A 27,317-nucleotide genomic window follows, 5' to 3' on the forward strand; every position below is an offset into this window, starting at 1 on the left:
TCCATCTCCATGTTCCTTCAGATGCCCTGAAGCAGGAGTCCCAGCGCAGTTTAACTCTTTAATGTGACTGCGGCTAGTCCCATCATCCATCCAGATGTCCTCTCCTTTTTAGAGTCCTGCTAGGCTCTTGGCCTCAATGATATCATGTGGGGGTGAGTTTCACAGGTCATTTGTGTTGTGTCCATAAGTAATTCTTTTTTCAGTGTTCAGTCTGATTCCTTTGAGTGTTGTGGACTGTCCCCTTGTCCTAGTCTTATGAGAGAGGTGTATGTGCTACTTCCTCTACAGCCTTCTTTATTATGTATCCCTCGAATATATCCCCTTTCCTATACCTCTTCACCTTGGGTAAAAACTCCAGTCTGTTCATTCTCTTGCCTTACAGAAGTCTCTCTAGGCCTCTAATCATGGCTGGTATTTGGCCCTGTGATTTGGCCAAGCCTCCAGAAAACTGCAGGATGTTCGTTAGGCCTGTGACATGCAAGAAAGGACAGAGTAGGTTCAAAGCCACAGGCTGGTGGACCATGCCTGAGTTTGCTGGATGCATGATGAGGCTGGTGCCTGCACCCGCTAACCCCGTGTGTCCTCTGTGGCAGTGGTTCTCAACCAGGGGTACATGTACCTCTGGGTATACTCAGCGGTCTTCCAGGGAGTACTCCACTCATCTAGATCAGTGTTTCTCAGCCTGGGGTACACAGCCCCACGGGTGGTCATGGGATGGGTTTAGGGAGGTCACAAATGGCGGGCTGGCATTAGGAGATGGCAAGCAGAGCAGTTGCCCGGAGCCCCCTGCAAAGCTGAGTTAAATGCTTCAGCCCCAGGCAGCAGGGCCTGGGCTTCAGACAAGGCTCACAAGTGAAAAACAGGCTCAGTATCACAAGGAAATGTAAGTACAATATTTATATTCCAGTGGATTTATTTCATAACTATCTAGTAAAAATGAGAATGTCAGCAGTTTTTCGGTACTAGTGGCTGTGACACTTTTGTATTTTTATGCCTGATTTTGTAGGCAAGCAATTTTTAAGTGAGGTGAAACTGGGGGTATGCAAGACAAATCTGACTCCTGAAAGGAGTAGAGTCGTCTGGAAAGGTTGAGAACCACTGCTGTTTGGCTGATAGCCACCTGCCTTGTGTTTGTCAGAACCACTTCCTTGTGTGCAACAAAGGGTCTGAGAGAGGGTCCCCTCTTCCATGCCCTTCTGATCAAGGCCTCTGACTAGGGTGAGATGTCAGAACCCCCTCCCTTCTAGGGGCAGTTTCTCTCTTTGAGGCACTCTGCACAAGTCACCCCTCTGGCTGGATTTGGTCTCAGGATTCAGAAAAGACTGAAAACCATATTTAAAGAACTAGCTTGCAGAACATATCTAGTACTAAACTCAGCCCAAGATAATCTAGATGCGGAGCCTTGGCTTAGTTACAGTCAAAATAAAAGGAAATCCTCTATGTTTCTAGGGGCCTGACAGCCTGGCATCTGTCCCAGGAACTGTCTTTTCCACATCGCACCCCCATCTCGCAAGTCCTCTCCGATTCTGGCTGTTCACAGAGGTGCTTGGTAGATCACGATCCCAGATTTACACACACACAGTGGTGTCCCTGGAGCCATTTAGGGTTTTAGCATTTGCTGGGTTTTGAGTGCTTACCTGTGCAACTCCAGCTGTTTCCCATTGTAGTTGTAATGGGCTGTGCGTGTGTAGCATAAGGCTGCACTAAAGCATTACAGCTTTGCGGAAGGCAAGATATTATGATGATGGTGGCTCCATTACAGATTTAATTTAGATATTAAAATCGTTTTATGTTAATAATATTCAAATTAATTATGAATGTATTTATTGAATGTTGACAACTTGGTGACAGTCTTCAGTAAATATATTTTTATTAATCAATTAACATTTAATTACTATATGAATTCTAGCTAGATTTAGTCAGATAGTTACTAATTAAACGCATCTTAGCCATTGGGTGCATTCAAGGCCGTCTCCAACATGTTCATAGGATTTGGCTAGATTTCCCCAGAGCTCTTCAACCGCTGTGCAGGGGACTGAGTGGGCCTGGTGGGGGAGGGGGTAGTGTGGGCTGCCACGTGGGCCTGTTTGTAACACACTGGCAGCATGAGGCACAAAGACGCACAATGCCTGCCCCAGACAGGGTACCCTGGGAGCCCCCAGAGGGTAATGCTAACTGGCAATACCTTGGGGGAGGCAACGGGAAGCGTGGCAGAGTGGGAGAAGAGCTGGTACAATACTGACATGGATTTGCCTTTGGGAGCTTCCAGAAGTGGGTTTTCAAGAGAGGAGGTTTGGCACATAGTGCCCTGGGGCAAAAGGGGGCTGAGGCTGCCAGAAGAAGGCACAAACTCACTGCTCTGGGTATCAGAGTAGCAGCCGTGTTAGTCTGTATTCGCAAGAAGAAAAGGAGTACTTGTGGCACCTTAGAGACTAGCCAATTTATTTGAGCATAAGCTTTCGTGAGCTACAGCTCACTTCATCGGATGCATGCTGTGGAAAGTGTAGAAGATCTTATTATATACACACAAAAAGCATGAAAAAATACCTCCCCCCACCCCACTCTCCTGCTGGTAATAGCTTATCTAAAGTGATCACTCTCCTTACAATGTGTATGATAATCAATGGCCCAACTTGATTTAGATAAGCTATTACCAGCAGGAGAGTGGGGTGGGGGGAGGTATTTTTTCATGCTTTGTGTGTATAAAAAGATCTTTTACACTTTCCACAGTATGCATCCGATGAAGTGAGCTGTAGCTCACGAAAGCTTATGCTCAAATAAATTGGTTAGTTTCTAAGGTGCCACAAGTCCTCCTTTTCTTTTTGCTCTGGGTATGTGCAGTGCCTGGCACAATGGCCTGGGTCAGGTTTCTAGGTACTACTGACCACACATGTTGTTGCCAGTAATAACGGTGAGGGTGGAAGTGGTGAACAAAGGGAGCACCATAGCCAATGCCTCTGCAGCTTGCGTCTCCCCCACCGTGTTGTCTGCTGGACAGTGCAAAAAGTTTTGAGTTCTGCTCTTTGTGTACTTACTTGCAGCCATGCCAGGAAGGGAGGGTGCAGACTGCCTGTGTGTTCAGCAGGAATCACTAGTGAGCTCATTGTGTGAGGCCAGACATTGGCTAAGCCAGACAAAAATCCCAGAGTTCTGAGCAGCCAGGGCCTGGGAGTGTGGCTGCCAGGAGACCCCCTTCTTTTAGGTAGGGCACTTCCTGAAATCAGCCAGGGTTCTGGGGGAGCTGGCTAGTCTATGATTTTCTGCCCCATGGTAGGGTGAGTAGGTTGAAGGGCATCCTTTTCTGGGTCCCAGATTCCTGTTGGGGCGGGGAGGGGGGAGAAGGGGCCCAATGAGAGCGAGATATTCCTCAGCCCAGTAGGAGTCAGGGGTGGGAAGGGCAGCCATTTCTTCTGGGAGAGTTTGGTTGGCACAAGTGGGGAGATGGGAGAGATTTCTCCTTTTTGGGACACTTATGGCAACCAGGCAGAGGTGTCTGCAACATGGGAGCTTGGAGGCCTTTTGTCACTCATATTTCAGTCCTATATTGTTTAGTCTGTAAACACTTGAAGGGCAACCGAAACCTTCAGACACTCAGGGGATGAGGAAACTAGTGACATCAGCATGGGGTGCTCCAAAAGGCTGCAGCCTGGAGTGGAAGTTTTCACAGGCTGGCTCCAGGGGCCACAGCTGCTGCTGGGCTTTGCGCAGTTCAGGAGGCATGACTGGGCTCTGTTTCCAAAGGGGGTGATGTGTCAGATCCCAAAAGGCTGGCCCTGGGGAGGGGCTGCCACCTCTCCCCCGCTGCTGGCCAGAGTGTAGTGCTGAGAGCATGTTCTCGGTGCTTCATCCTTGGGCTGTGACTGGGACAATGTACTTTGTTGAGCCAACTGCTGCTGTTTGTTTGTCTGTCTGAGCAGCCTGGCAGCCAGTGCCTGCTGTTAACCTACGTGATGTTGTGTTTTAGGTTAGCAGTGCTCCAGGATCCCATCCTCGTGAAAGTCTCCCCTCGTCTTCCCAAACCATTGAGTTCCTGAAAACAGAGGTAAAGGCCCCTGGGGACTAATTGTGTCGAGAGAGACCAGCCTGAGCTGCACACCCTGATCAGATACCAGCCTTGTTTAACAATAAACCCCAGTCTCCAGGGCTTGATCTCTCAGCCTGGCGGCACAGGAAGCCCTGGCGTGCTGCCCCTTACTTGGCCTGGTGGTGTTAGTTTTATAGAGCTACGCCAAGGTATGGAGCTGATTGAGCTGCTAGGCACATCTTTGTGGGGCACCTGCACGGAGGGCTCAGGGCAGCAACTGGAGCCCCTCTGCAGATGCACCCCTTCCAGATGCAAGCAGGCCTTTGCAGCACAGACATGCAGCCTCCTTAGCAGTGCTGTTGGTTACAGCTCTGTGAGCCAAGGCTGACTCCTGACATCTGGGGGAGAGAATCTGATTCCTGTTGCAGACACAAGCGTGTCTCTTTCCACGTTCCCCTTCCACCACTGCTCTTTGGGCTGGGACCCATGTTGTGGCTGTTTGTCCCCCACTGTCCTCTGTTTGAGTTCAGCCATGTGGAGCTCTGGGCCGTACAGGGCACTGGGGGCCTGAGGAGGTACTGTGGGCTCTGCAGGGGAATTCTGGACCATACAGGGCAGTGGGCCCCACGGCGGGGAGCTCTGGGCTGTACAGGACAGTGGGCCCCACGGGGGGAGCTCTGGGCCATGCAGCATGATGGGGACCTGAGGTGCTGTGGGCTCTGCAGGGGAGCTCTGGGCTATACAGGGCAGTGGGGACCTTGGGAGGGGCTGTGGGTCCAACATGCCGCTCTGGGCCATACAGCACGGTGAGGGACCCGGAGAGTGCTTTGAGTTCCGCAGGGGGAGCTCTGGACAAGAAGCAAGAGTGCAGGGACCTGGGCATTTCAGCGCTCATGGACTTGTCCAGGCCTTTGTTCTTCACTAGCTCTAGGAAGAGATTTCTGTGGTTGAGCGTAAGTGCATCATGCCTGGGGCCCTCTCTTTATGGGAAGCCTTTGAGTGGGTGAGCTTAGTGAGGCTGAAGCTTTCTGTATCCTTCCCTGCTGGAGAGAGGAGAGTGGGAGAAGCTGTGGCAGGAGCTATCCATGGCTAATTTCCAGTGGGAGGATGATGCAACCACGTCCTTTCTAAACCCCATGTCTCTCCTCTCATGTGACCTGGTGCTTGGGAGGCTGTTACTATATTTAGTTAATGTGCATTATTTGTTTAGCCTTACTAGATCACGGAGGATAATCTATTTTCTCCTAAAACAAGCCTTCCTCTGGGCCACCCCAGACCCCAATAAATGAGGTGCGTTGATATCACCTGTAGAAAGGGACAAGGAACAAAAGTAGTTCCAACCCCAGCTGTCATGTCAGGATATTGCCATGCTACTGACCAATCACTGCAGAGGATTTCCCAATGCTGAGTTTAAAAAAAACTCTCAGGATCTGTGGCCAGCAAAATCTGTTGCCTCCCAGTCGCTGTCTGCTCTGCCAGCGATAGAAGTCACTCCTGGCCATTGCAGAGAGGAATTAGTTACTGCCACCACTTCCACCTGGCCTGTCCAGAGAAAGTCCCCAGCATCTGAGATGCCGGTCGGTGATGGGGCCTGCACACAGCTAGCTTTGGGGATCAGTGTTTAGTCCTGTCATGATAATTGCTCACTGGTTGGCATTCATGATTCTTCCTTTCTCCCTCTCCATGTAAACACTTTCCAGCTGGAATGCCGAGATGCAAAAGTCTGGACTCTTCAAAGCCAGCTCCTGCTCCTGCAAGACAAAAGGGATGGGCTGGCCGCCGAGGTACCAAGGCTCTCCTTTTTCTTTTCTCTGTGCAGACAATGCCAGAGGAGGGTGCCCCAGCACTCCATAGCACACAGCAGAGCAGCCTGGAGCTGCAACACGTAGCCAGCGCTGGGAGCTGTTTGTTTTATTTAAATAACTTTGTGTTTGCGCGATTGCCTTCTATTTCTGTCCCTTGTTCAGGCTCCGTAGAGCTTCCCCCTGAGAAGGGATGAGGGCAAGTGTCCCTCAGAGGAGTGTCTGCAGCTCCCTGCCTCCCCTGACTTGGACATGTCAGTACTGCGGCTGGCGTGCTAGCAAATCGCACCTACCATATTGGCTTCCTGTCCCCAGAACATCAGGTTCTTGCAGCTAGTGGGGGGTGTTTCTCCTCCCCTCAGTCCCCACCCCCAGTAGCATCAGGCCTGTGCTGTTCAGGGTTTTGTTAAGCCGTTTAGTATTAATTGATTTTTTTTTCCATTTTTTCTTTCTTTCCCTGGGCGGGTCAATAGCTGGATGCTCAAGAGCAGAGGATCTATGAATTGCAGACCAAGCAGACGGAGAGGCAGGCAGAACTGGAGCAGAAATGCAGCCGGTTCCAGCAGCTCAAACAAGATCTGGAGGCCAGTGGCAGGCTACAGGAGGAATCCCTGGGGCAGGTAAGGAAGACTCCACTCCAGCTCTATAGGCCTGGTTCGTAACTTTATTTAATGCACTAGCAACCTAAACCAGCAGTGGTGACATGCTTCTATTCTCGTGCAAATGATGCAGGATGAGAAAGGGCTGAAGATCTGAAAGTGGAGGCTCCCAGTGAGGAAGGGAGAGCATGGGGAACCAAGGGAGAGACACTGCTGCATTGCTGGCTGCAGCCATGCACTCTACCCAAACCCTGACTCCAGGGGTAGCGGCTGCAATTGAGCAGATGTCCTAGGTATTGATCCCTGCATTCTGCTGTCAAATCCACTCAGAGTGAGGAATCGGGTGGCCCTGTGGAGGACAGGAGGGGGACTGCACCCCTGGGAAGGAGCTGTCCTAATGGGTGGTAACAGTGGTAAGTGGTCAGCCAGGATGAGGCTTGTTCAGATATATTGGTCTTGGCTCCCTGAGATAGAAATCTTTAATTTGCTTCAGAAGATACACATCCTTATAATGAAACTCTCCCAGTGCTGCTGCAGACCCTGGCAACAGCCTCTCTGCTGGGCAGTATTTGTGCCTAGCTCCTTTGTAGCCCCAGGGTCCCCTTGTAGCATTTTCTCCTCCCCTTCCTGTATCCGTTGGGTTTCCTGCCCTTACAGATCTCTGTTAGCAGGCACTGTGCTTCAGAGTCTTCCAGGAGTCAAACCCTTTGCTTAGGCAACTTATTCCTGCAGTGTGTGACTCCAGCTGGGGAGGGCATGCAGCCTCCACCGGCACCTCCGCCACGGAGTTCCGCGCTTGCTGGCTTTCCAGGTTCCAGTAGCTGTGAAGGATATTGACCACAGCCATCATTTGAATCAATATGGCAAGTGGACTCTGGTGTGATGGTAGCCAGTGCTGAAAGTCTGCAGCTGGTCCCGCTGTGTACTGCAGGACTGCTTGCTGAACCTGACCATGTGACCCATTGGACCCAGTGCTGCTCTCTTTCAGCATCCCATAAGCCTGAGCAATTGGTCTGCCTGTGTAACAAACTGATAAGGAAATCGCTCCAAATACTAGAAGATTAAACTCCAGAGGATCAGGTCCCTGCTTGCTGGACAAGAGTGAGCTAACCACAGCAGGGATTATCCAGAACATGGCAGCTTTTCAGAGTTTTTAGCAGAAAATGGAATTTGTTTTATTTGAAGTAGCTTGGTGGTGCTGTGATGCTGCTCTGGCCCTGGACAGGAGTGTAATGGGATATTGCTCCTCCTGCTGTCAAGTCGTTCATGGGGGTGTGTGTACAGAAATGTGGGTGGAAACGCATGCTGCAGCCCTGCTCTCTGGTTGTCAGTAGCTCTGGGGCATGTATTGTGTGAAGATGTGTGAATTTGTCTGTTTGCATGTGTGTGAGTCTGTGAGTGTATCCGTGTGTGCACGTTTCTCTGTTTGTGCATCTGTCTATAAATGTGAGTCTGTGTCGGTGTATGCGGGGGGAGGGAGGGGAATCAGGCTGGCTGCTGATACTCTGTCTCGTTCCCTACTTCCTCTGCCCTTCATGGCTCACGTATGCTGGCTCCTTTGTATGGTGTGACAGGTGGAGGGGAAGATGGCCATTCCAGCTCACAGTCAGGGTTTCAGGAGCCGTATGCTGTGAAACTCCCAACTCAAATGCAGCATACCGAGTGCTTCTGCTTGTGTCATTGGCCACCAACGTGGAGGGTTGCCTGGAGTTCAAGCATTCAGAATCAGTACGGTGATCTCTGCATTCCAGCTCCACCAGTGATCCCCTCAGACTGTCCCAGCCCCAGTCCAGGGGCTCCCCGCCGTTCCAGACTTGCAGGGCTGGGGGCTCCCCGCTGTTCTGGTCGCGCGGGGCCAGGCCCCAGGCCCAGTGATCATCGTATTCCAGCTCCATGTTTAATTGAACAAGCCATTCAGCTAAAGCTGCTAGCACTGGTCCCCCTTTTCAGGGCTGCCTGTGGGGCTGCAGTAATCACACCTTCCAGCCCCTCTCTGGCTGTTCTGGTGAGTCTGGGTAGCCCCCTGGAATGCCACCTGAGCTGGGAAAGGCGTTGCTCAGCCTGTCTTCTACCCTCGCTTTGCAGTTTATGCTCTGCTCTCTCCTGGCTCTCTGATGCTTATTGTTTTCTACTCTCCCATGTGTGCCTCTGTGCTTGTTTTCACAGCACCCTGTATGCCTGGAGCACTTCCTTCGCTCTCTGCATGAATCTCCTCCTCTGCTCCTGCAGAGCCCTCCACACATTGTTCTTCTCTCCGCTCCACTCAGTGCTTCCTAGCCCTGCCCGTGTGTTCGCCATAACATACGAAGCAAATACACAAGGATAAAGCCACTGATCATGTGGCATTGATGGTACACAGGAGAGCTTGTGGGAGTGAAGAGGACAGCACTGTGCTGGCTCTAATCATTCCTATTGGACAGAGTCCAGAAAGCCATGTTTGGGCCTGTGCCTCCTCACCCCTGCAGAGCACCACAGGGGTGCTCTCTCTAACCTTCTCTCTAACCTCCACGAGACCAGATCACCATCTGTGGATCCCCCTCCTTCACAGCATCAGGTTCAGACTTCTTGTCCTAAACTTCAAGGCTATGTAGCAGGAGAGACCAGGTGATTATAGAGGTCTTAAAATCTTTGAATCTATGAAAACAGGCTATTAACTCCAGGACTTATTGCTTCTGGGGAGGCCCCAACCTAACCCAGCAGGGTTCACCATCCTGCACCTCATCTCCTAAGCCTGGAGCACGCTTGGACACCTCGCTCCACTGGCATGCCAGAGCTCTACACCCCACACAGAGCATGGGACAGAGCATTCTCAGGGCAGGACCACAACTGTGGAAATCCTGCCAGAAGAGATCAGATTATCTGCAAGTCTGTGGTCCAGCCCTACGCTGTTCCTGTAGCAAGGTACCTGGGGAGTGTGTGGCTGGCAGGAATGCTGGGAAGGGTAGCAAGGGAACAGAAACAACTCCCTTTCTTCCAAGTGGAAAGAGATCTACAGGGAGAAGGAGCTGTTGGTAGGTGTCTCCAGTGAAGAGACTAGAAGGAGCCTGGAAAGGAGCAGGCTTTAGTTTTCTCAACTGAGAGTTACAAGGAAAGGGATAGGAGTTCTCTCTGTCTGGTCAAGACACTTTGGAAGAGGCCTTGGAGGAGGCCAAACAGAAGGGGAATGTTTGAGTGGGCTTTGTTACGGAGCCCTTAGGAGAGCAGAACTGGGAAGAGGTAACAAAGCATACTGGCTAGGGAGGAGCCCTGAAGAGACTGTTCCTGGCTGGGGATGTTCCTGGGATGCCTCGAGTAGTGGATGCAGAATTTGGCTGGACAGTAGACATAGACAAGTCCCGAAAGCAGACTTTGCTAAGGGACTGTGACTACAATACTAATGGCCTTAGAGAATGAGAAGCAGGGAGAGTTTGGAGTCAGACCTCGTGCCTGGTTCATTGTCTGGGACCCTGGTGAGGTGAGGCTAGAGAGCTGGAGATTGGAGAGGAGGGAGGCCAGAAGCTCCCTAGAAAAGGGATCAGAGCTAGAAGGTTTGCACAGTCTCGTGAGGACAAGCCTGTGACGTGGGGTGGAATGGGGCTGCAGAATATGCTTGGGTTGGACTTAGCTTCGTTTTTGCTCTTGTTCATCAGAAAGGGGGGTGGAGGGAAGGAAGCAGCTTGTGTTTTCTCAAGAACAGGTAAGACCATGTCGGGCCCACATCCCTCCCCCTTGAAACCAGACTTTCACCTGGAATAGCACCAGTAAGTACTAAAAAGGAGGAAGAACAGCATGCCATTCAAACAGCCCTCTATGCGCAGGAACCAACACAGCACACCCCATTTTTGTTTAGTCTCAGTTCAGACCCAATGGTGATAGGCACCATAAAACACCTCACATAGCTAGCTAGGAAAATAAGAAATATACAAGAGAAATTAAGGAATATGATCTGCTGTACGGCCTGTTTCTGTTGTCTTCCTCCTCCCATACCTGAGCCCTAAGGTCTGCAGTCATTTCTCATGATCATCTGCCCTGTTTGGATTGTCAGCACCACGGCCAGGAACCTCATTGCCTTACTTGTCTGTAAAGTACCGAGCACAGTTATGGCACTAGACAATGTGGCAAACTGAATCTGGTGCAGAATCATGGCACTGGTCAGGGCCTTGGAATCCAAGGTGCATGGCGCATTCTGCAGGATTGTAGGTCCTAACTAGAGCAGAGTTCACTTCATTGCATTATTTATCATTGTGCTGGCCTAACTCCATGCCTGGGTGCTGTATTGCATCAGAGAGAGAACAGAACAGGGCAGTTATCGAGTGATCCATCCCCTATCATCCAGTCCCAGCAGTCAGAGGCTCTGGGACACCCAGAGCATGGCGTTGGATCAGTGACCCTCTTGGCTAATAGGCAATGATGGACTGATCCTCCACGAACTTATCTAATACTTTTTTGAACCCAGTTATGCTTTTGGCTTTCACAACATCCCCTGGCAAGGAGTTCCACAGGTTGACAGTACACTATGTGAAGAAATACCTGCTGCCTGTTAATGTCATTGGGTGACCCCTGGTTTTTGTGTTATAGGAAGGGATAAATAACACTTCATTATTCACTTTCTCCACCCCAGTCATGATTTTAGTGACTTATATCATGTCCCCCTTAGCAGTCTCTTTTTTAAGATGAATAACCCCAGTCTTTTTAATCCCTGCTAACATGGAAGCTGCTCCACACTCCTCATGATTTTTGTTGCCCTTCTCTACACCTTTTCTAATTCTAATCTACCCTGTTTGAGATGGGGCGACCAGAACTGCCTGCAGTATTTCAAGGTATACACATACCATGGATTTATATAGTGGCATTGTGGTATTTTCTGTCTTTCCCAATGACTCCTAGCATTCTATTAGTTTTTTGACCGCCACTGCACATTGAGTGGATGTTTTCAGAGAACTAGCCACAATGACTCCAAGATCTCTTTCTTGAGTTGTAACAGCTAATTTAGACCCAATAATTTTGTATGCATAGTTGGGATTATGTTTTCCAATGGGCATTACTTTGCATTTATCGACATTGAATTTCTTCTGCCATTTTGTTGCCAGTCATCCAGTTTTGTGACTCTTCGCAGTCAGCTTTGGATTTAAGTATCGCAAGTAATTTAGTATCGTCTGCAAACTTAACCACCTTGCTGTTAACCCCTTTTTCCTGTATGACAGAGCCTTCAAGGACTGATTAATAGGGGGATGTGTGGGTTGTGTTAAGGACACATGAGTTGCACTTGCCAATGGTTTGCAGAGACATGCAGTTGATTTGTTGGTATGATGATGAGTGTTCACTTGATGGATCACCTGATGATTCCTTGTTCTGTTCACTCCCTCTGGGGCACCTAACATTGGCCACTGTCGGCAGGCAGGATACTGGGCTAGATGGAGCTTGGGTCTGACCCAGTACGGCCGTTCTTATGTTCTAAGGTGGAGCTGAATGTCTAATATGTTTCCTTTCTCTTCAGCTTCGGGAGTGTAATGTGTGTCTGGCCCAGGTAGCAGGAGAGAATGAGGCTCTACAAGGCCATCGGCTTGAGCAGATGCTAGAGGTAAGACAGCCTGAGTGTATAGAAGACAAGCTTGTTAGAAATAGGACAGTTGAGTAGTAATGGAGATCATGTAAATAGACCTGTTATTAAAGAAGATAAGGACTAGTTGGGGGGAGGAGGAGGCAGATCGAGGGGGCATAGTGGGAGGTAGGGGGCAGGAGTCGGACTGAGGGAGTGTAGGGGAGGGTTGGGTGTAGGAGACGGCCTGAGTGGGAGCTGGGAAATGTTGGGGCAGAAGGTGGACCGGGGTGCAGGGGAAGGAAGGGGAGCAGGAGGGGTACACAGGTGCAGGGGAAGAAGCCGGATGAGGACTGTGGGATGGCAGGGGAAGGAAGGAAGGGGAGCAGGAAGGGGTAAGGGAGTGCAGTGGAAGGAGGGGGAATGGAAGGGATGGGCAGGACAGCAGGAAGGGGTATGAGGTGCAGGGGAAGAAGCAGGAGGAGGGCTGGGGGTGCAGGTGAAGGAAAGAAGGGCAGCAGATGGGGGTGTGTGGGTGCAGGGGAAGGACGGGAGGGGATGGCATGTAGGGGAAGGAGGGACAGCAGGAGGGGTACAAGGGTGTAGGGGAAGCTCCAGGGGTGCAAGGGAGTGAGGGGGAGCAGGAGGAAGATGTGGGTACAGGGGAGAGCAGAGGCTGAGGCGGATAGCATGAAGTGGAGGAGATTGAGGGAAAAGGGAGGGAAATATGAGGGCAGCTAATATATGGACAGGTGGGGGGCAGAAGACCATGAAGTCGCCCAGAGGGAGAATATGAGGGGGCAGCTGTGTGGGCATGGTGGGGTACTGAGAGCCGAGGCTGGCAGCTCCCCGTAGCCCAGGGGGAGCAGAGGTCAAAGGTCCCCTCTTGTCAGGGTGGCCTGTGTTTCCGGTTTTGTCCGTGAGGCCTGACTGTGACCCTGATCTGATCACACACAAACGGGGGTTGCGGGAGCGGGTGAAAAACACCCATTTGTTTAAACTTGTTATTTCGAAGCTTGTCTCATGATGTGGGGGGGTCTGACTCCTGACTGGTGAAGGCTCGGGACTGCCCATTCAGGGCTATTTCAGCTGGGTGAGGTGCCGGAGCCAAGGCCTGGCATGTCAGATGTAATTGAGCACTAGGAGCATGAATTATGGGCCTGGCCTCGAGGCGAGCAGCTCAGCCCTGCCTGTCAGCTGGGTCCCCCTGCCTGACAGGGAGCTCGCCAGGTGCATGAATCAGGATTTGGCACATTATTGTTTAATACAGCCCCATGCTAATGTCTTTTTGAAATGAACCCAAGAAAGCTGTTAACCTCAGTTAGCCAGCTGTCCTCTCTGTGACCTGGATAAATCACCAGGCAGGGACTTCGAGGAACTCCATTCTCATTACTTGGGAAATGGACAGCTGTGCAGGCTAGGAGCGGCCAGGGGAAGGGCAGAGCTTCTAGTCTGGGCAGATGAAGCTTTTCAGCTCCCGGGAATGTGCAAGGAGTGCAGAGATTTAACCATCCTTCGTACCACGGGTGCCTCCAGTATTGTACAGCTGGGCGCTAAACTTAGCAGAGAGCCACTAGCCCCCTGGCGTACCTACCACACCATCGTTTCTGCCCTCCCTCCTCAGCCCCAGGGGCTCTCCCAGTGCGGCATGCCCACCTCTGTCTGGCAGCCCTTCGGAGACTGTGCTGCTGCACTGAAAGAGAAACCGAACCAATTTGTTATATCAGTGGAGAGTTCATTCCCCTGCAGTGCAGCCCCCCCGCTTGTACCCACCCCGCAGTGCAGCCCCCCCGCTTGTAACCCCCCCCAATGTAGGAGCACAGGCAGGTCCCATCAACCAGCCCCTCTGCTTGTACCGACTTCCTCTCTGATGTAGGGGCACCAAGCTGGTCCCACCATACAGACCCCTGCCCCTTCTTGCCTTTTCTGCAGTTCAGGGAGGGCCATCTCAGTCTCTCTTTGTCTGTGGGCACAGCTAGCTAGGCCTTTCCCTGTCCATGGCGTCTGGCCCCAGATTTTGCATTCCCTGTCTTCTGGTTTGGAGAGGCCAAGAGTGAGGGCTGAGTTTGGCCTCCATGAACTCTCCCAGTGACCTGTGAAGCAGGGAGAGGCAGAGCCAGATATCTTCCCAGTGTAACAAGGGTGTGGCAGATATTGCACCTGCTTGTGATGTCTTTGGGGACCATCTTGTAATAAGTTTTGTGTCAGTGTGGGCTAGGGATTGTATGCAGCTCCAAGGGGGAGGGTTCCCACTGCTCCTCCAGGAACCAAACACAGTCACCAGTGATTAAGGTGAATCACATAGTTGGCACACAGATGGATGTTCCCCCTCCCCAGAGGCTTGCATGGACTGGTTCAAATTGGGTTTTCCAGAGACAACTAACAAAGAAAGGGACGTTGATATAAAAAGGCAACGTTTACATTGACTTAGGGCCTTCTTCCTGATCCAGCAACTGGACAGGACCTTTGGTCCAAGGGGGGCCCAACCTTCACGGAAGACTTTGACCTCTGGGTAGCTGTTAGCATGCATATAGGAATGTGTATTGTTTTTACAGGTTTTCCCTGTAATGCTTTAACGTTAAGGATCAAAGTGTGTGCTTAGGAAGAGCTGAGTGGTAACCAGTAATGGCCATCAAGCCCTGCTCAGAGCTCTGGGGGAGAAGCAATGCTCAGACACTTTCTGTTACACAGAGCTGGCTTGCTAGGGATATCACAGTATAAGGCAGGGAGCTGGGCAGCTCGAGAACCCCCAGCCAGAAGGGACTGGGACAAGGGTCCCACCCACAGACAGGTGGCAGCTGGAGACCTGAGACCAGGCTGTGCACTCCTGGAGTGGACCACACAGGGCCTGTACAGATGCAGTTACCCTGAAAGTGTGGCAAGGTCACAAGTGCAGACAGGGAAGGGGCTGGACAGCTTGTCATTCTGTGAGATTAGGAGTGTTTAACAGAAATCTCCGAGGCTGCTGCTTGGAAGCACTTCCTCTGAGTGCTTCTGAGCTGGGAAGGTCTCTGTCTGTTTCAGTCACCCTGCAGCAGCCCTCTGGGGACTCCATCACTCTGGCTGGGCCAGCAAGGAGAAGATAATTCCCATGATCTAAAATTGCTGGGGGTCTCCTGAAAGAGGGTGGGAGGAAGGGATCCTCTCTCTCTCTCTTCCCAGGCAGATGCTGTCATCCCTGGCTGGGACATTCCCTGAACCTTCGTCTTTTAAATACTTAAAAATTTTATTAAAGCTAATGTTAAAAAATTATATAGTACACAGGTTAAGAAAAGAGTGTCTGTACATCTGGGTATAGTGCTTAGATTATCCACAAATACAATTTGTTTTGAAAGTCATGAGATACATATAGTACATAATCAGCAATAACCCACATTTAGGTGAATAAATTTAAGAATACAGTTTAGATATTAGCATCCAAGTATTCGGGTACATCACTCATGAAAAGTTATACCGAGAGTTGTTTGTGGAAAGCAAATATAGCAATGAGTTTCCACTGGATTCTAAATCACACACGGACTTGGGAGCCAGACCATCAGAATGAGGTCACGCGTCTCTGGGAAAGCAGGGCTGCAGACTGCACCTGAGGGCAGCAGGATCTTCTGTGTGCACAGTGCTGGCCGCGGGGCTGCCAGGCGGGGCTAGCCCCAGGCTTCCTTTGGTGAGGTGTGTGCATCTCTCCGCCAGATTGAGAAACTGCCGTCCAGCCTGAGGACCTGGGGACAAGCCAGCGGGAGTCTTTCCTGTGATATGCCAGCACGCCAGTGGGAGGAGCAGGCAGCGCTGCAGCAGAGACTTGCTGATGTTCAGGATGAGCTGCAGAAGGAAGAGACGGCAGCGCACAGTCTCCAGGCCGAGGTGCGGGCCGCTAGCCGGCTGGTAAGATACTCACTGAAGCACCCAGCTGGAGAATATCGGCTACATAAGGGTTTGCCCCTTTCTCGGCTGTGTGCACAGTACCTACAGCTGGGCCAGAAAGCTGTGCTCTGTTGTGGTGACTCGAGATTGCCACCACGTATGCTAGAGAGATGATACTGCCATTTCTTATTGTTGCCCCTTTTCGACCTGAGTGGCTAGCGGCAGTTTGAGGTGCTGTAGGTGTTCCAGCAGGGAGCAGAAATTGGTGAGAGTCAGGTATTTCTTTGATGCTGTTTATAAAGAATGCACAAAGTCCTGTGTCTCTGAACACAGAAAGAATCAAATAGCAGGAAACAGCTTCTTTAGATAACAATCCAAAAGTTCTCTTGTACCCCAACACAAAAACATCTCTCCAGGTCAGATACTGTGCTTTCAGCTGCTTCTGTTAAGAGGGAAGGTCCCCTTATGGAGTAGTAACTGGTTAAAAGATAGGAAACAAAGGGTGGGAATAAGTGGTGAATTTTCACAATGGAAAGTGGTAAATAGCCAGGTCCCACAAGATTCCATGATGGGATCTGTGCTAGTCTGCATATTCATAAATGATGTTGGGGTTAACAGCATGGTGGTTAAGTTTGCAGACGATACTAAATTACTTGCGATACTTAAATCCAAAGCTGACTGCGAAGAGTCACAAAACTGGATGACTGGGCAACAAAATGGCAGATGAAATTCAGTGTCGATAAATGCAAAGTAATGCCCATTGGAAAACATAATCCCAACTATGCATACAAAATGATGGCGTCTAAATTAGCTGTTAACCACTCAAGACAGAGATCTTGGAGTCCTTGTGGAGAGTTCTCTGAGAACATCCACTCAATGTGCAGTGGCAGTCAAAAAAGCGAACAAAATGTTTGGAATCATTAAGAAAGGGATAGATAATAAGACAGAAAATGTAATATTGCCTCTATATAATATAAATCCATGATACGTCCACACCTTGAATACTGCGTGCAGATCTGGACATCCCATCTCAAAAAAGATATATTAGAATTGGAAAAAGTACAGAGAAGAGGAACAAAAATGATTAGGGGTATGGAACAGCTTCTATGTGAGGAAAGAGTAAAATATAGGCACTCTTCATCTTAGAAAAGAGACGATGAAGGGGGGGATACGATAGAGGTCTATAATGACTGGTGTGGAGAAAGCGAATAAGGCAATTTATTTACACTTTCACACAATACAAAATCTAGGGGTCACCCAATGAAATTAATAGTTAGCGGGTTTAAAACAAATATAAGGAATTATTGCTTCATGCAACACACAGTCCATATGTGGAACTCATTGCCAGGGGATGTTGTGAAGGCCAAAAAATAAATGGGTTCAAAAAAAGAACTAGATAAGTTCATGGAGGATTGGCCCATCCGTGGCTATTAGCCAAGATGGTCAGGGGTGCAACCCTATGCTCTGGTGTCCCTGAACCTCTGACTGCCAGCAGCTGGGGTGGACAACAGGAGATGGATCACTCAATAATTGCCCTGTTCTGTTCTCTCACTCTGAAATACCCAGCACCGGCCACTGTCGGAAGACATGCTCCTGAGCTAGATGGATTGGTCTGACTCAGTATGGCCATTCTTATGTTCCTTCCGGCTGTCTCTGCACGTGTCTACACTGCACCACAGTACGGACTACAGGGGTGTGAACTGCAGAGCACACCAAAATGTTGGGCTGTAATTGTCCCATGTGAAGACTTTCGGCACAAACTAAAAGATACGCAGTTCTCATTAACGTAGTCCTCTTACAAACTGTGAGAACCTGTTACCAACCAGAGACTCTCTCACTGGATTAGGAGTTGTGCAGAATGTTGTTACATCTTAGCTCACAAGCCAGTAACTCCTGGTAGGAAGACCCACTCCACAAGAGGCACTGCAGCACCAGTAGCCTTCTTCAGACAGATTCCCCTGGTGGTGGAGGTTTGCACAGCAGCAACTTGGAGTTCAGAGCACACTTTCACCAGACTGCTCCTTGGGCTTAGATTACACTCCAGTGCTTGGTGCTACTGTCCATATTTAGCTAAGAACTCCTTGCCCATCGTCCACCTGGTGGAGCTCTGCTTGCTAATCTCCCACAGAGGCCTTCAAAGAAGAAAGCAAAGTTACTTCCCAAGAGTTACCTCTGTGCATTCAAATTACCCACCTGCTTTCCCTCTACCTCAGAGTTCTGTTCAGTGTCAGGGCTCTGGAGTCTACGGAGAAGGAACTAAGGCTGTTGAGGGGGGTGCACTCCCTCACTGAGTCGCATGATGATATCATCCTCATGTCAGTGGGCATGGCTTTTCAAGGTAATTCCACAGCTTGCTGCCAGGGGCGCCATAGCCTACAAGTAGGAATGCTCAGGGGAAATTTGCAGAGAACAGTTACTAGTGAGTAATATCCCCTTCTGCAAAGGTGGGCACCCTGAGCAGAGCCCTCCACCCCAGGGCATACCTCTCTCTAAAGCCCCTCCTGCAGCTCAGTTCCTTCTTTATAAAGTCCTAGTGCTACTTACTGCTCCTTGCTCATCACCTTCTAGGAGTTGATTCCCATTGACACAGAGACAGCTGGTCAAGCCCTAGATGCTGAGTGAATTTTTTTTCTTAATATTGAGGCTAGTCTTAGACTCACCCAATTGTAACTGCAGGCATGATTGTTCCTGATTTGGTTCATTCATGGGCCCATTTCTGTAATACCTTTGGATTCATGTCACTTGGCTCTGCTGAACTGAATATGTTCAGATTTCCCAAAGATTCCTTTCTCTGATGTTTAGCAATAGAATCATAGAAGTGTAGGACTGGAAGGGACCTCGAGAGGTCATCTGGTCCAGTCCCCTGCATTCACGGCAGTACTAAGTATTATCTAGACCAGGGGTTCCCAAACTTGGTTCACAGCTTGTTCAGGGTAAGCCCCTGATGGACCGCAAGACGCTTTGTTTACCTGAGCTCCCGCAGGTACGGCCTCTTGCAACTCCCAGTGGCTGCGGTTCGCTGTTCCCGGCCAATGGGAGCTGCAGGAAGTGGCGCAGGCCGGGCCACCACTTCTTGTCCTATCCTCAGAGGTTAAGGAGAACAATTTTTCTCCCTCCTCCCTGTAACAACCTTTATATACTTGAATAGCTCTTTTAATAAGATATTCTTGATTTCCTAGTTGTACAGTCTTTTTTCCCCTTTATTTCTGCTAAAGAGATCTAGAGTCCAGTTTCAGCCATTTTAGATGCATTCTTGGTTTGTCCCCCTTCTTAGCTTTTAGTTGGGGCGCGTCTTCTCTGGATAGCTTTGTAAAAGTGCTTTTTAGTTCTCTTAATGCTTTTGGCAACATTAACTCATTCTGCTTTCTAGCAACTTTCCCTTTCCTCCTTAACTGACTCTGTGTATCTGTGTGGTTCCCTCCCCGGCTATCCACACCCCAACAGAAATCTTAACTGTAAATCTTGGGGCATTCATATGCTCTGATGATTGCAGTACAGAACCCAACACAGAGTCATCCCTTAGCCATGTTCCTGTCCTTTTCCTTTTCTGAAGAATTGTAATCTACTATGCCCTAATTATGGTGACAAGTAAGATCCCCAATGCTTATGGATTTGAATTATTCCTCCAATTACATCCTTCTCACTACATTTCTTAATTGTACATCGTTTGTTTTCCCAAAATGTAATGCCTGCGTAGTGCTGGATTTGGTGAGCTCCCCATTCCTCACTGTGCTCAGCTGTCACTGGTTTCACCGTCTCTATTATTTGCAGTCAGTCTGATCAGTAAGAAGTAGATGCAGGATGGTTCTCTTCTGGCTAATTCCCGCCCCCTTCTGCCCCCCCAAGAAAATCATACAATTGTTCAGTACATGATCTGGGAACTCTGGGATTAGCTCTAGGCACCCAGGCCCTTATTTAGGCATCTTGACTCCAGTGAGCGCTGCTGGCTACTCAGCATTTTGAAAATCAGGCCACTTATTTAGAAACCTAAATATGGGTTTAGGGGCCTAACTTTAGGGTCCTACATTTAAAATGTGCTACTTGTTGAGGAGAGGTTTGTAATAGTTACACATTGATTTCACGTCTGGACAGTGCTCTAGGTTCTCTGACACATGGCACAACAACAGAATCCCAGCAGCATTATAATAATTATTCAGAATTGAACTCTGTCTGCCAGCCAACACCTACAAACAAAGCTCCTTTCTGTTCGGGGAAGCAGACCCACACCATTCTCTTGTGGTAGGCCATGAATTTGGGCTATTTCAGATCAGTTGAGAAGAGCAAGCTCCTGAGTCCTGCCGGTTTCCCTGTCTCTTTGATAACAAGGGCCTCCAGCTCAAGCTATTCTGTGGCAGTTTGACATGGGGAGGGGGACCCTCATGCAGGCCAATCCAGGGCATTTCTAGTCTCAGTGGAAATTAGGCTTTTCTGCTTTCCCAGTTTTCACCAATGTCAATAGGGTTCTGACTAGAGTGGGAGGAGGGGACGCTCAGCCAATGTGAGCAATGAATTGCGCAGTCCTCTGGTGGGTTGTACCCAACACCCTAAACTCCACCTGGAGTCCATTGGGCTGCCAGTGCAGATCCTGGAGCCCTGGGGCACAGGCTCCCAGCAAGAGGCCCTGCTCAGTAAGCCAGGCTGTGGTTCCTGCACCAGCGCCAGTCCTCAGGTGGCTTTAAGGGATGGCCCCACATAGAGCTCATAGTGACCCCATCAACATTGGAAAGAAAAGAACTCAGCCTCCTCACCAGATGACTGGGCCACTGCTGTAATGTGATCGTCAGACAGCAGCTGGTGGCTAAAATCAACCCTTAGCTGGCGATTCTAATAACTAGCAGCCGACATACTCCCTCCGTCACAGGGATAGATATCATCTCCACCATCTCCTCCGGCTCCTTCCCCCAACCCACAGCATCACCTCAGTCCTGTGTGTGCTGAGCCGTGACCAGCTTGCTCGCATCTGTGACCTGATCTCCACTAGGAAGTGGCTGAGTCCCTGAGCTGCATCGTTCAGGTCACATGATATGGAGACATACAGCTTCAGCATACGGAAAACACCAGACCTCAGGCCTCCTCGTTAATCTTGCTGCTGGCCCCAGGTACACCTAGAAGAGGAGGGAGAATGTCACACTCCGCCACCCTTCGTCTGAGAGCTCTTCAGGCAGAGGAACCGTTGTGCCTGACTACCTGCTCAGACCTCTGAGAGAAAATGGAATTGTGGGTCCCCAGGTGAGTCAGCAACATGACATGATTGGTGGTAACAAAGGTCGCCGACAGATCTGATAGCCGCACGGACACAGATCTTTGTCCACAGCTAGGAGGAGATCATTAACCACCATGACTAGTGCAGTCCGCATGCCCTACCCAGGTCTCTACCTAGATTGGTAAGGGGCAAGGCGATCAAGGACATCTAGATACTGAGACAGTTGTCTCGCCACAAGCGTCCTCAAGCAGGGGATGTGTGCTATAGGTTGATAATTAGCTAGATTGTCTGAATCGAGTGTTGACTTCTTGAGCAAAGGCCACAAAGTTGCATCCTTCAAAGCAATAGGCAGCCAGCCCTCTTGGAGAGGCATTTTGACAATCACCACAAGCTAGAGGCTTAGTACTTCTCCACTGGCCTTCACCAGCCAGGAATATGTGGCTCCAAAGCACACATTATGGGACAAAGTTCTCCCAACACCTCCAATGCTTTAGCGAGCGTCACCATCTGGGACTTTTGCAGAGAGGACAGGGTCTTGCTTCCCCTCCAAGGAAGCAGATAACTCATCCCTAATCTGATCAGTCCTGTCTCATAGACTCATAGACATTAAGGTCAGACGAGACCATTATGATCATCTAGTCTGACCTCCTGCACAATGCAGTCCACAGAATCTCACCCATCCACTCCTGCAATAAACCTCTCACCTATGTCTGAGCTATTGAAGTCCTCAAATCATGGTTTAAAGACTTAAAGGTGCAGAGAATCCTCCAGCAAGTGACCCGTGCCCCATGCTACAGAGGAAGGCGAAAAACCCCCAGGGCCTCTTCCAATCTGCCCTAGAGGAAAATTCCTTCCCGACCCCAAATATGGCGATCAGCTGAACCCTGAGCATGTGGGCAACAAGCAATTTCCTCACATTAGGAGGCACTCAGACCAGCTACCAAGCTGAGGCAGGACTGATTTACCAGACTTTCTGACTACCACTCAAAACAAACCTGCTATCCAAGGTTTTTCTGGATGCAACAGTGGAGGAAAAGAATTAGTTCTTTTCCCCCTGTGCAACTGATCAGCCTCGGCACAGGACTTCCACCACCAGCACGCCAGCTATCTCCCCTCTCGCTTCATTTATTGCAGATCATCTGTGAGCCTGGGTGACCTTCTGAGAGCAAAGCCAGTGAAGAAGGTGCCATGGGACCACCGCATCAGTGGTGGAGAACACAAGAGTGTTAGTGTCCTACCAAACCTTCGTGGGATTAGTCAGTGGAACAAGACTCTCCCTCTGAGCTCTCTGTAGCCCTTCTGGCTCAATTAATCCCTGACGACAGACCATTGAAACAACAGGCGAGATGAGCCCCAGCCTCAAATGCAGGGGTAATGGCCAGCCAGGGGAGGAGGGTGGGCTTCGGAGCCCAAGTTCCAACCTGAGCCCAAACATCTCCACAGCTGTCTTTAGTGCCACAGTGCGAGCCCCAGTCCGTTGACCTGAGTTCTGAGACACACTGCTGCGGGTTTCTCCTTGCCGTGTAGGCATACCAGGAAATCCTAAGCCAGCGCAGAAGATTCCTCCTCTGCATGCAGACTGAAATCTCCAAGAACTATCAGTCGGTGCCTTTCCAATGCCATGATGGTGAGGAGCTCATTCAGCTCACTGAGCAATTTGGCAGTGCATCAGGGCAAGCAGTACACCGAAACCAGTCCCATCGTCGTCCTCATCTTAAACCTGTTCTGTCTGATCCAGTTTTGGAAAGAGAGAGCTGTTATACTTTTCACAGATTCCAAGGCCAGAAGGGACCATTGTGATCATCTGTCCGACCTCCTGTATCACACAGGCCAGAGAACTGCCCCACAATAATTCCAAGGGCAGATTTCTGAGAAAAACATCCAATCTTGATTTAAAAATGGTCAGTGATGGAGAATCCACCACAACCCTTGGTAAATTGGTCCACTGGATAATTACTGGTTTCAGAGTAGCAGCCGTGTTAGTCTGTATCCGCAAAAAGAAAAGACGGACTTGTGGCACCTTAGAGACTAACAAATTTATTTGCACATAAGCTTTCGTGAGCTACAGCTCACTTCATCGGATGTATTCAGTCCAAAAGGTTTTTTCCCCCCAGCTCTCCTACTGGTAATAGCTCACCTTACCTGATCACTCTTGTTACAGTGTGTATGGTAACATGCATTGTTTCATGTTCTCTGTGTATATAAATCTCCCCTCTGTATTTTCCACTGAATGCATCCGATGAAGTGAGCTGTAGCTCACGAAAACTTATGCTCAAATAAATTGGATAATTACTCTAACCATTACAGATTTATGCCTTATTTCCAGTCTGAGTTTGTCTAGCTTCAACTTCTAGCCATTGGATCGTGGTATACATTGCTCTACTAGACTGAAGAGCCCATTATTAAATTTGTAGATACTTACTGACTGTGATCAAGTCACCCCTTAGCCTTCTCTTTGTTAAACTGAATAGAGTGAGCTCCCTGAGCCTATCACTATAAGGCAGGTATCATTCCTTTGGCTCTTCTCCGAACCCTCTCCAACTGATCAACCTTCTTCCTGAATTGCGGGCACCAGAACTGAACACAGCATTCCAGCAGCATCACACCAGTGCCAAATATATATGTAAAATAAGCTGTCTGCTCCCACTCAAGATTCCTCTCTTTATGCATCCCAGGATCACATTAGCCCTTCTGACCACAGCGTTAACACGGGGAGCTCCTGTTCAGCTGATTCTCCACCCGGACTCTCAAATCATAGAATCATAGAATATCAGGGTTGGAAGGGACCCCAGAAGGTCATCTAGCCCAACCCCCTACTCAAAGCAGGACCAATTCCCAGTTAAATCATCCCAGCCAGGGCTTTGTCAAGCCTGACCTTAAAAACCTCTAAGGAAGGAGATTCTACCACCTCCCTAGGTAACGCATTCCAGTGTTTCACCACCCTCTTAGTGAAAAAGTTTTTCCTAATATCCAACCTAAACCTCCCCCACTGCAACTTGAGACCATTACTCCTCGTTCTGTCATCTGCTACCATTGAGAACAGTCTAGAGCCATCCTCTTTGGAACCCCCTTTCAGGTAGTTGAAAGCAGCTATCAAATCCCCCCTCATTCTTCTCTTCTGCAGGCTAAACAATCCCAGCTCCCTCAGCCTCTCCTCATAACTCATGTGTTCCAGTCCCCTAATCATTTTTGTTGCCCTTCACTGGACTCTCTCCAATTTAACCACATCCTTCTTGAAGTGTGGGGCCCAAAACTGGACACAGTACTCCAGATGAGGCCTCACCAATGTCGAATAGAGGGGAACGATCACGTCCCTCCATCTGCTCGCTATGCCCCTACTTATACATCCCAAAATGCCATTGGCCTTCTTGGCAACAAGGGCACACTGCTGACTCATATCCAGCTTCTCGTCCACTGTCACCCCTAGGTCCTTTTCCGCAGAACTGCTGCCTAGCCATTCGGTCCCTAGTCTGTAGCTGTGCATTGGGTTCTTCCGTCCTAAGTGCAGGACCCTGCACTTATCCTTATTGAACCTCATCAGATTCCTTTTGGCCCAATCTTCCAATTGGTCTAGGTCCTTCTGTATCCTATCCCTCCCCTCCAGCGTATCTACCACTCCTCCCAGTTTAGTATCATCCGCAAATTTGCTGAGAGTGCAATCCACACCATCCTCCAGATCATTTATGAAGATATTGAATAAAACCGGCCCCAGGACCGACCCTTGGGGCACTCCACTTGATACCGGCTGCCAACTAGACATGGAGCCATTGATCACTACCCGTTGAGCCCGACAATCTAGCCAGCTTTCTACCCACCTTATAGTGCATTCATCCAGCCCATACTTCCTTAACTTGCTGACAAGAATACTATGGGAGACCGTGTCAAAAGCTTTGCTAAAGTCAAGAAACAATACATCCACTGCTTTCCCTTCATCCACAGAACCAGTAATCTCATCATAAAAGGCGATTAGATTAGTCAGGCATGACCTTCCCTTGGTGAATCCATGCTGGCTGTTCCTGATCACTTTCCTCTCATGCAAGTGCTTCAGGATTGATTCTTTGAGGACCTGCTCCATGATTTTTCCAGGGACTGAGGTGAGGCTGACTGGCCTATAGTTCCCAGGATCTTCCTTCTTCCCTTTTTTAAAGATTGGCACTACATTAGCCTTTTTCCAGTCATCCGGGACTTCCCCGGTTCGCCACGAGTTTTCAAAGATAATGGCCAGTGGCTCTGCAATCACAGCCGCCAATTCCTTCAGCACTCTCGGATGCAACTCGTCCGGCCCCATGGACTTGTGCACGTCCAGCTTTTCTAAATAGTCCCTAACCGCCTCTATCTCCACAGAGGGCTGGCCATCTCTTCCACATTTTGTGATGCCCAGCGCAGTTGTCTGGGAGCTGACCTTGTTAGTGAAAACAGAGGCAAAAAAAGCATTGAGTACATTAGCTTTTTCCACATCCTCTGTCACTAGGTTGCCTCCCTCATTCAGTAAGGGGCCCACACATTCCTTGGCTTTCTTCTTGTTGCCAACATACCTGAAGAAACCCTTCTTGTTACTCTTGACATCTCTGGCTAGCTGCAGCTCCAGGTGCGATTTGGCCCTCCTGATAACATTCCTACATGCCTGAGCAATATTTTTATACTCTTCCCTGGTCATATGTCCAACCTTCCACTTCTTGTAAGCTTCTTTTTTATGTTTAAGATCCGCTAGGATTTCACCATTAAGCCAAGCTGGTCGCCTGCCATATTTACTATTCTTTCGACTCATCGGGATGGTTTGTCCCTGTAACCTCAACAGGGATTCCTTGAAATACAGCCAGCTCTCCTGGACTCCTTTCCCCTTCAAGTTAGTCCCCCAGGGGATCCTGGCCATCCGTTCCCTGAGGGAGTCGAAGTCTGCTTTCCTGAAGTCCAGGGTCCGTATCCTGCTGCTTACCTTTCTTCCCTGCGTCAGGATCCTGAACTCAACCAACTCATGGTCACTGCCTCCCAGATTCCCATCCACTTTTGCTTCCCCCACTAATTCTACCCGGTTTGTGAGCAGCAGGTCAAGAAAAGCACCCCCCCTAGTTGGCTCCTCTAGCACTTGCGCCAGGAAATTGTCCCCTACGCTTTCCAAAAACTTCCTGGATTGTCTATGTACCGCTGTATTGCTCTCCCAGCAGATATCAGGAAAATTAAAGTCACCCATGAGAATCAGGGCATGCGATCTAGTAGCTTCCGTGAGCTGCCGGAAGAAAGCCTCATCCACCTCATCCCCCTGGTCCGGTGGTCTATAGCAGACTCCCACCACGACATCACTCTTGTTGCACACACTTCTAAACTTAATCCAGAGACACTCAGGTTTTTCTGCAGTTTCGTACCGGAGCTCTGAGCAGTCATACTGCTCCCTTACATACAGTGCTACTCCCCCACCTTTTCTGCCCTGCCTGTCCTTCCTGAACAGTTTATAACTATCCATGACAGTACTCCAGTCATGTGAGTTATCCCACCAAGTCTCTGTTATTCCGATCACGTCATAGTTCCTTGACATCACCAGGACCTCCAGTTCTCCCTGCTTGTTTCCAAGGCTTTGTGCATTTGTATATAAGCACTTGAGATAACCTGTTGATCGCCCCTCATTGCCAGTATGAGGCAGGAGCCCTCCCCTCACAGACATTCCTGCCTGTGCTTCCTCCCGGTATCCCGCTTTCCCACTTACCTCAGGGCTTTGGTCTCCTTCCCCCGGTGAACCTAGTTTAAAGCCCTCCTCACTAGGTTAGCCAGCCTGCTGGCAAAGATGCTCTTCCCTCTCTTCGTAAGATGGAGCCCGTCTCTGCCCAGCACTCCTCCTTCATGGAACACCATCCCATGGTCAAAGAAACCAAATGTCTTTCATGGTCCTGGCTTCCCAGGATAGAGTCCCCCAGCCTGTAAGCATGGCCTGCGTTCTTTGTTCCTAGATGTATACATTTACATTTAGCTGTATTAAAATACATAGTGTTTGCTTGTGCCCAGTTTACCAAGCAATCCAGATCACCCTGAATCAGTGACCTGTCCTCTTCATTATTTGTCACTGCCCCAATTTTTATGTCCTCTGCAAACTTTAAGCTGGATGCGGTCAGCACACTCCCCACTGACCCCCCACTTGGGTCCTGACGCATGGAATACTACTGACAACTGTGCCAAGACTGGACCTGCAGCAGCATCCAAACAGTCTGTAATACACTCAAAGTCTTGTATTAAACCGTAGGTGGTTGATATTTCATTTCCCACCAACTGAGCACGAATCATTGTGAGAGTAATACTCCCCTTCTCCAGCACGTTCCATCTG

The 27,317-nt window shown here is 49.6% G+C and overlaps 1 protein-coding gene across 1 annotated transcript in view; it reads left to right on the forward strand.

Moving 5' to 3' along the window:
* The window catches only part of LOC140896510 (uncharacterized), a 347,929-nt gene that overhangs the window by 236,998 nt on the left and 83,614 nt on the right, over positions 1–27,317 (forward strand). Inside the window, exons 7-11 of the mRNA XM_073308434.1 lie at positions 3,965–4,042; positions 5,725–5,808; positions 6,300–6,446; positions 11,902–11,985; positions 15,631–15,822. Of these exons, the coding sequence (XP_073164535.1) occupies positions 3,965–4,042; positions 5,725–5,808; positions 6,300–6,446; positions 11,902–11,985; positions 15,631–15,822 (585 nt within the window). The remainder of the gene's footprint in view (positions 1–3,964; positions 4,043–5,724; positions 5,809–6,299; positions 6,447–11,901; positions 11,986–15,630; positions 15,823–27,317) is intronic.

Source organism: Lepidochelys kempii, chromosome 12 (assembly GCF_965140265.1).
Source record: "Lepidochelys kempii isolate rLepKem1 chromosome 12, rLepKem1.hap2, whole genome shotgun sequence".
Taxonomy (NCBI): Eukaryota; Metazoa; Chordata; order Testudines; family Cheloniidae; genus Lepidochelys; species Lepidochelys kempii.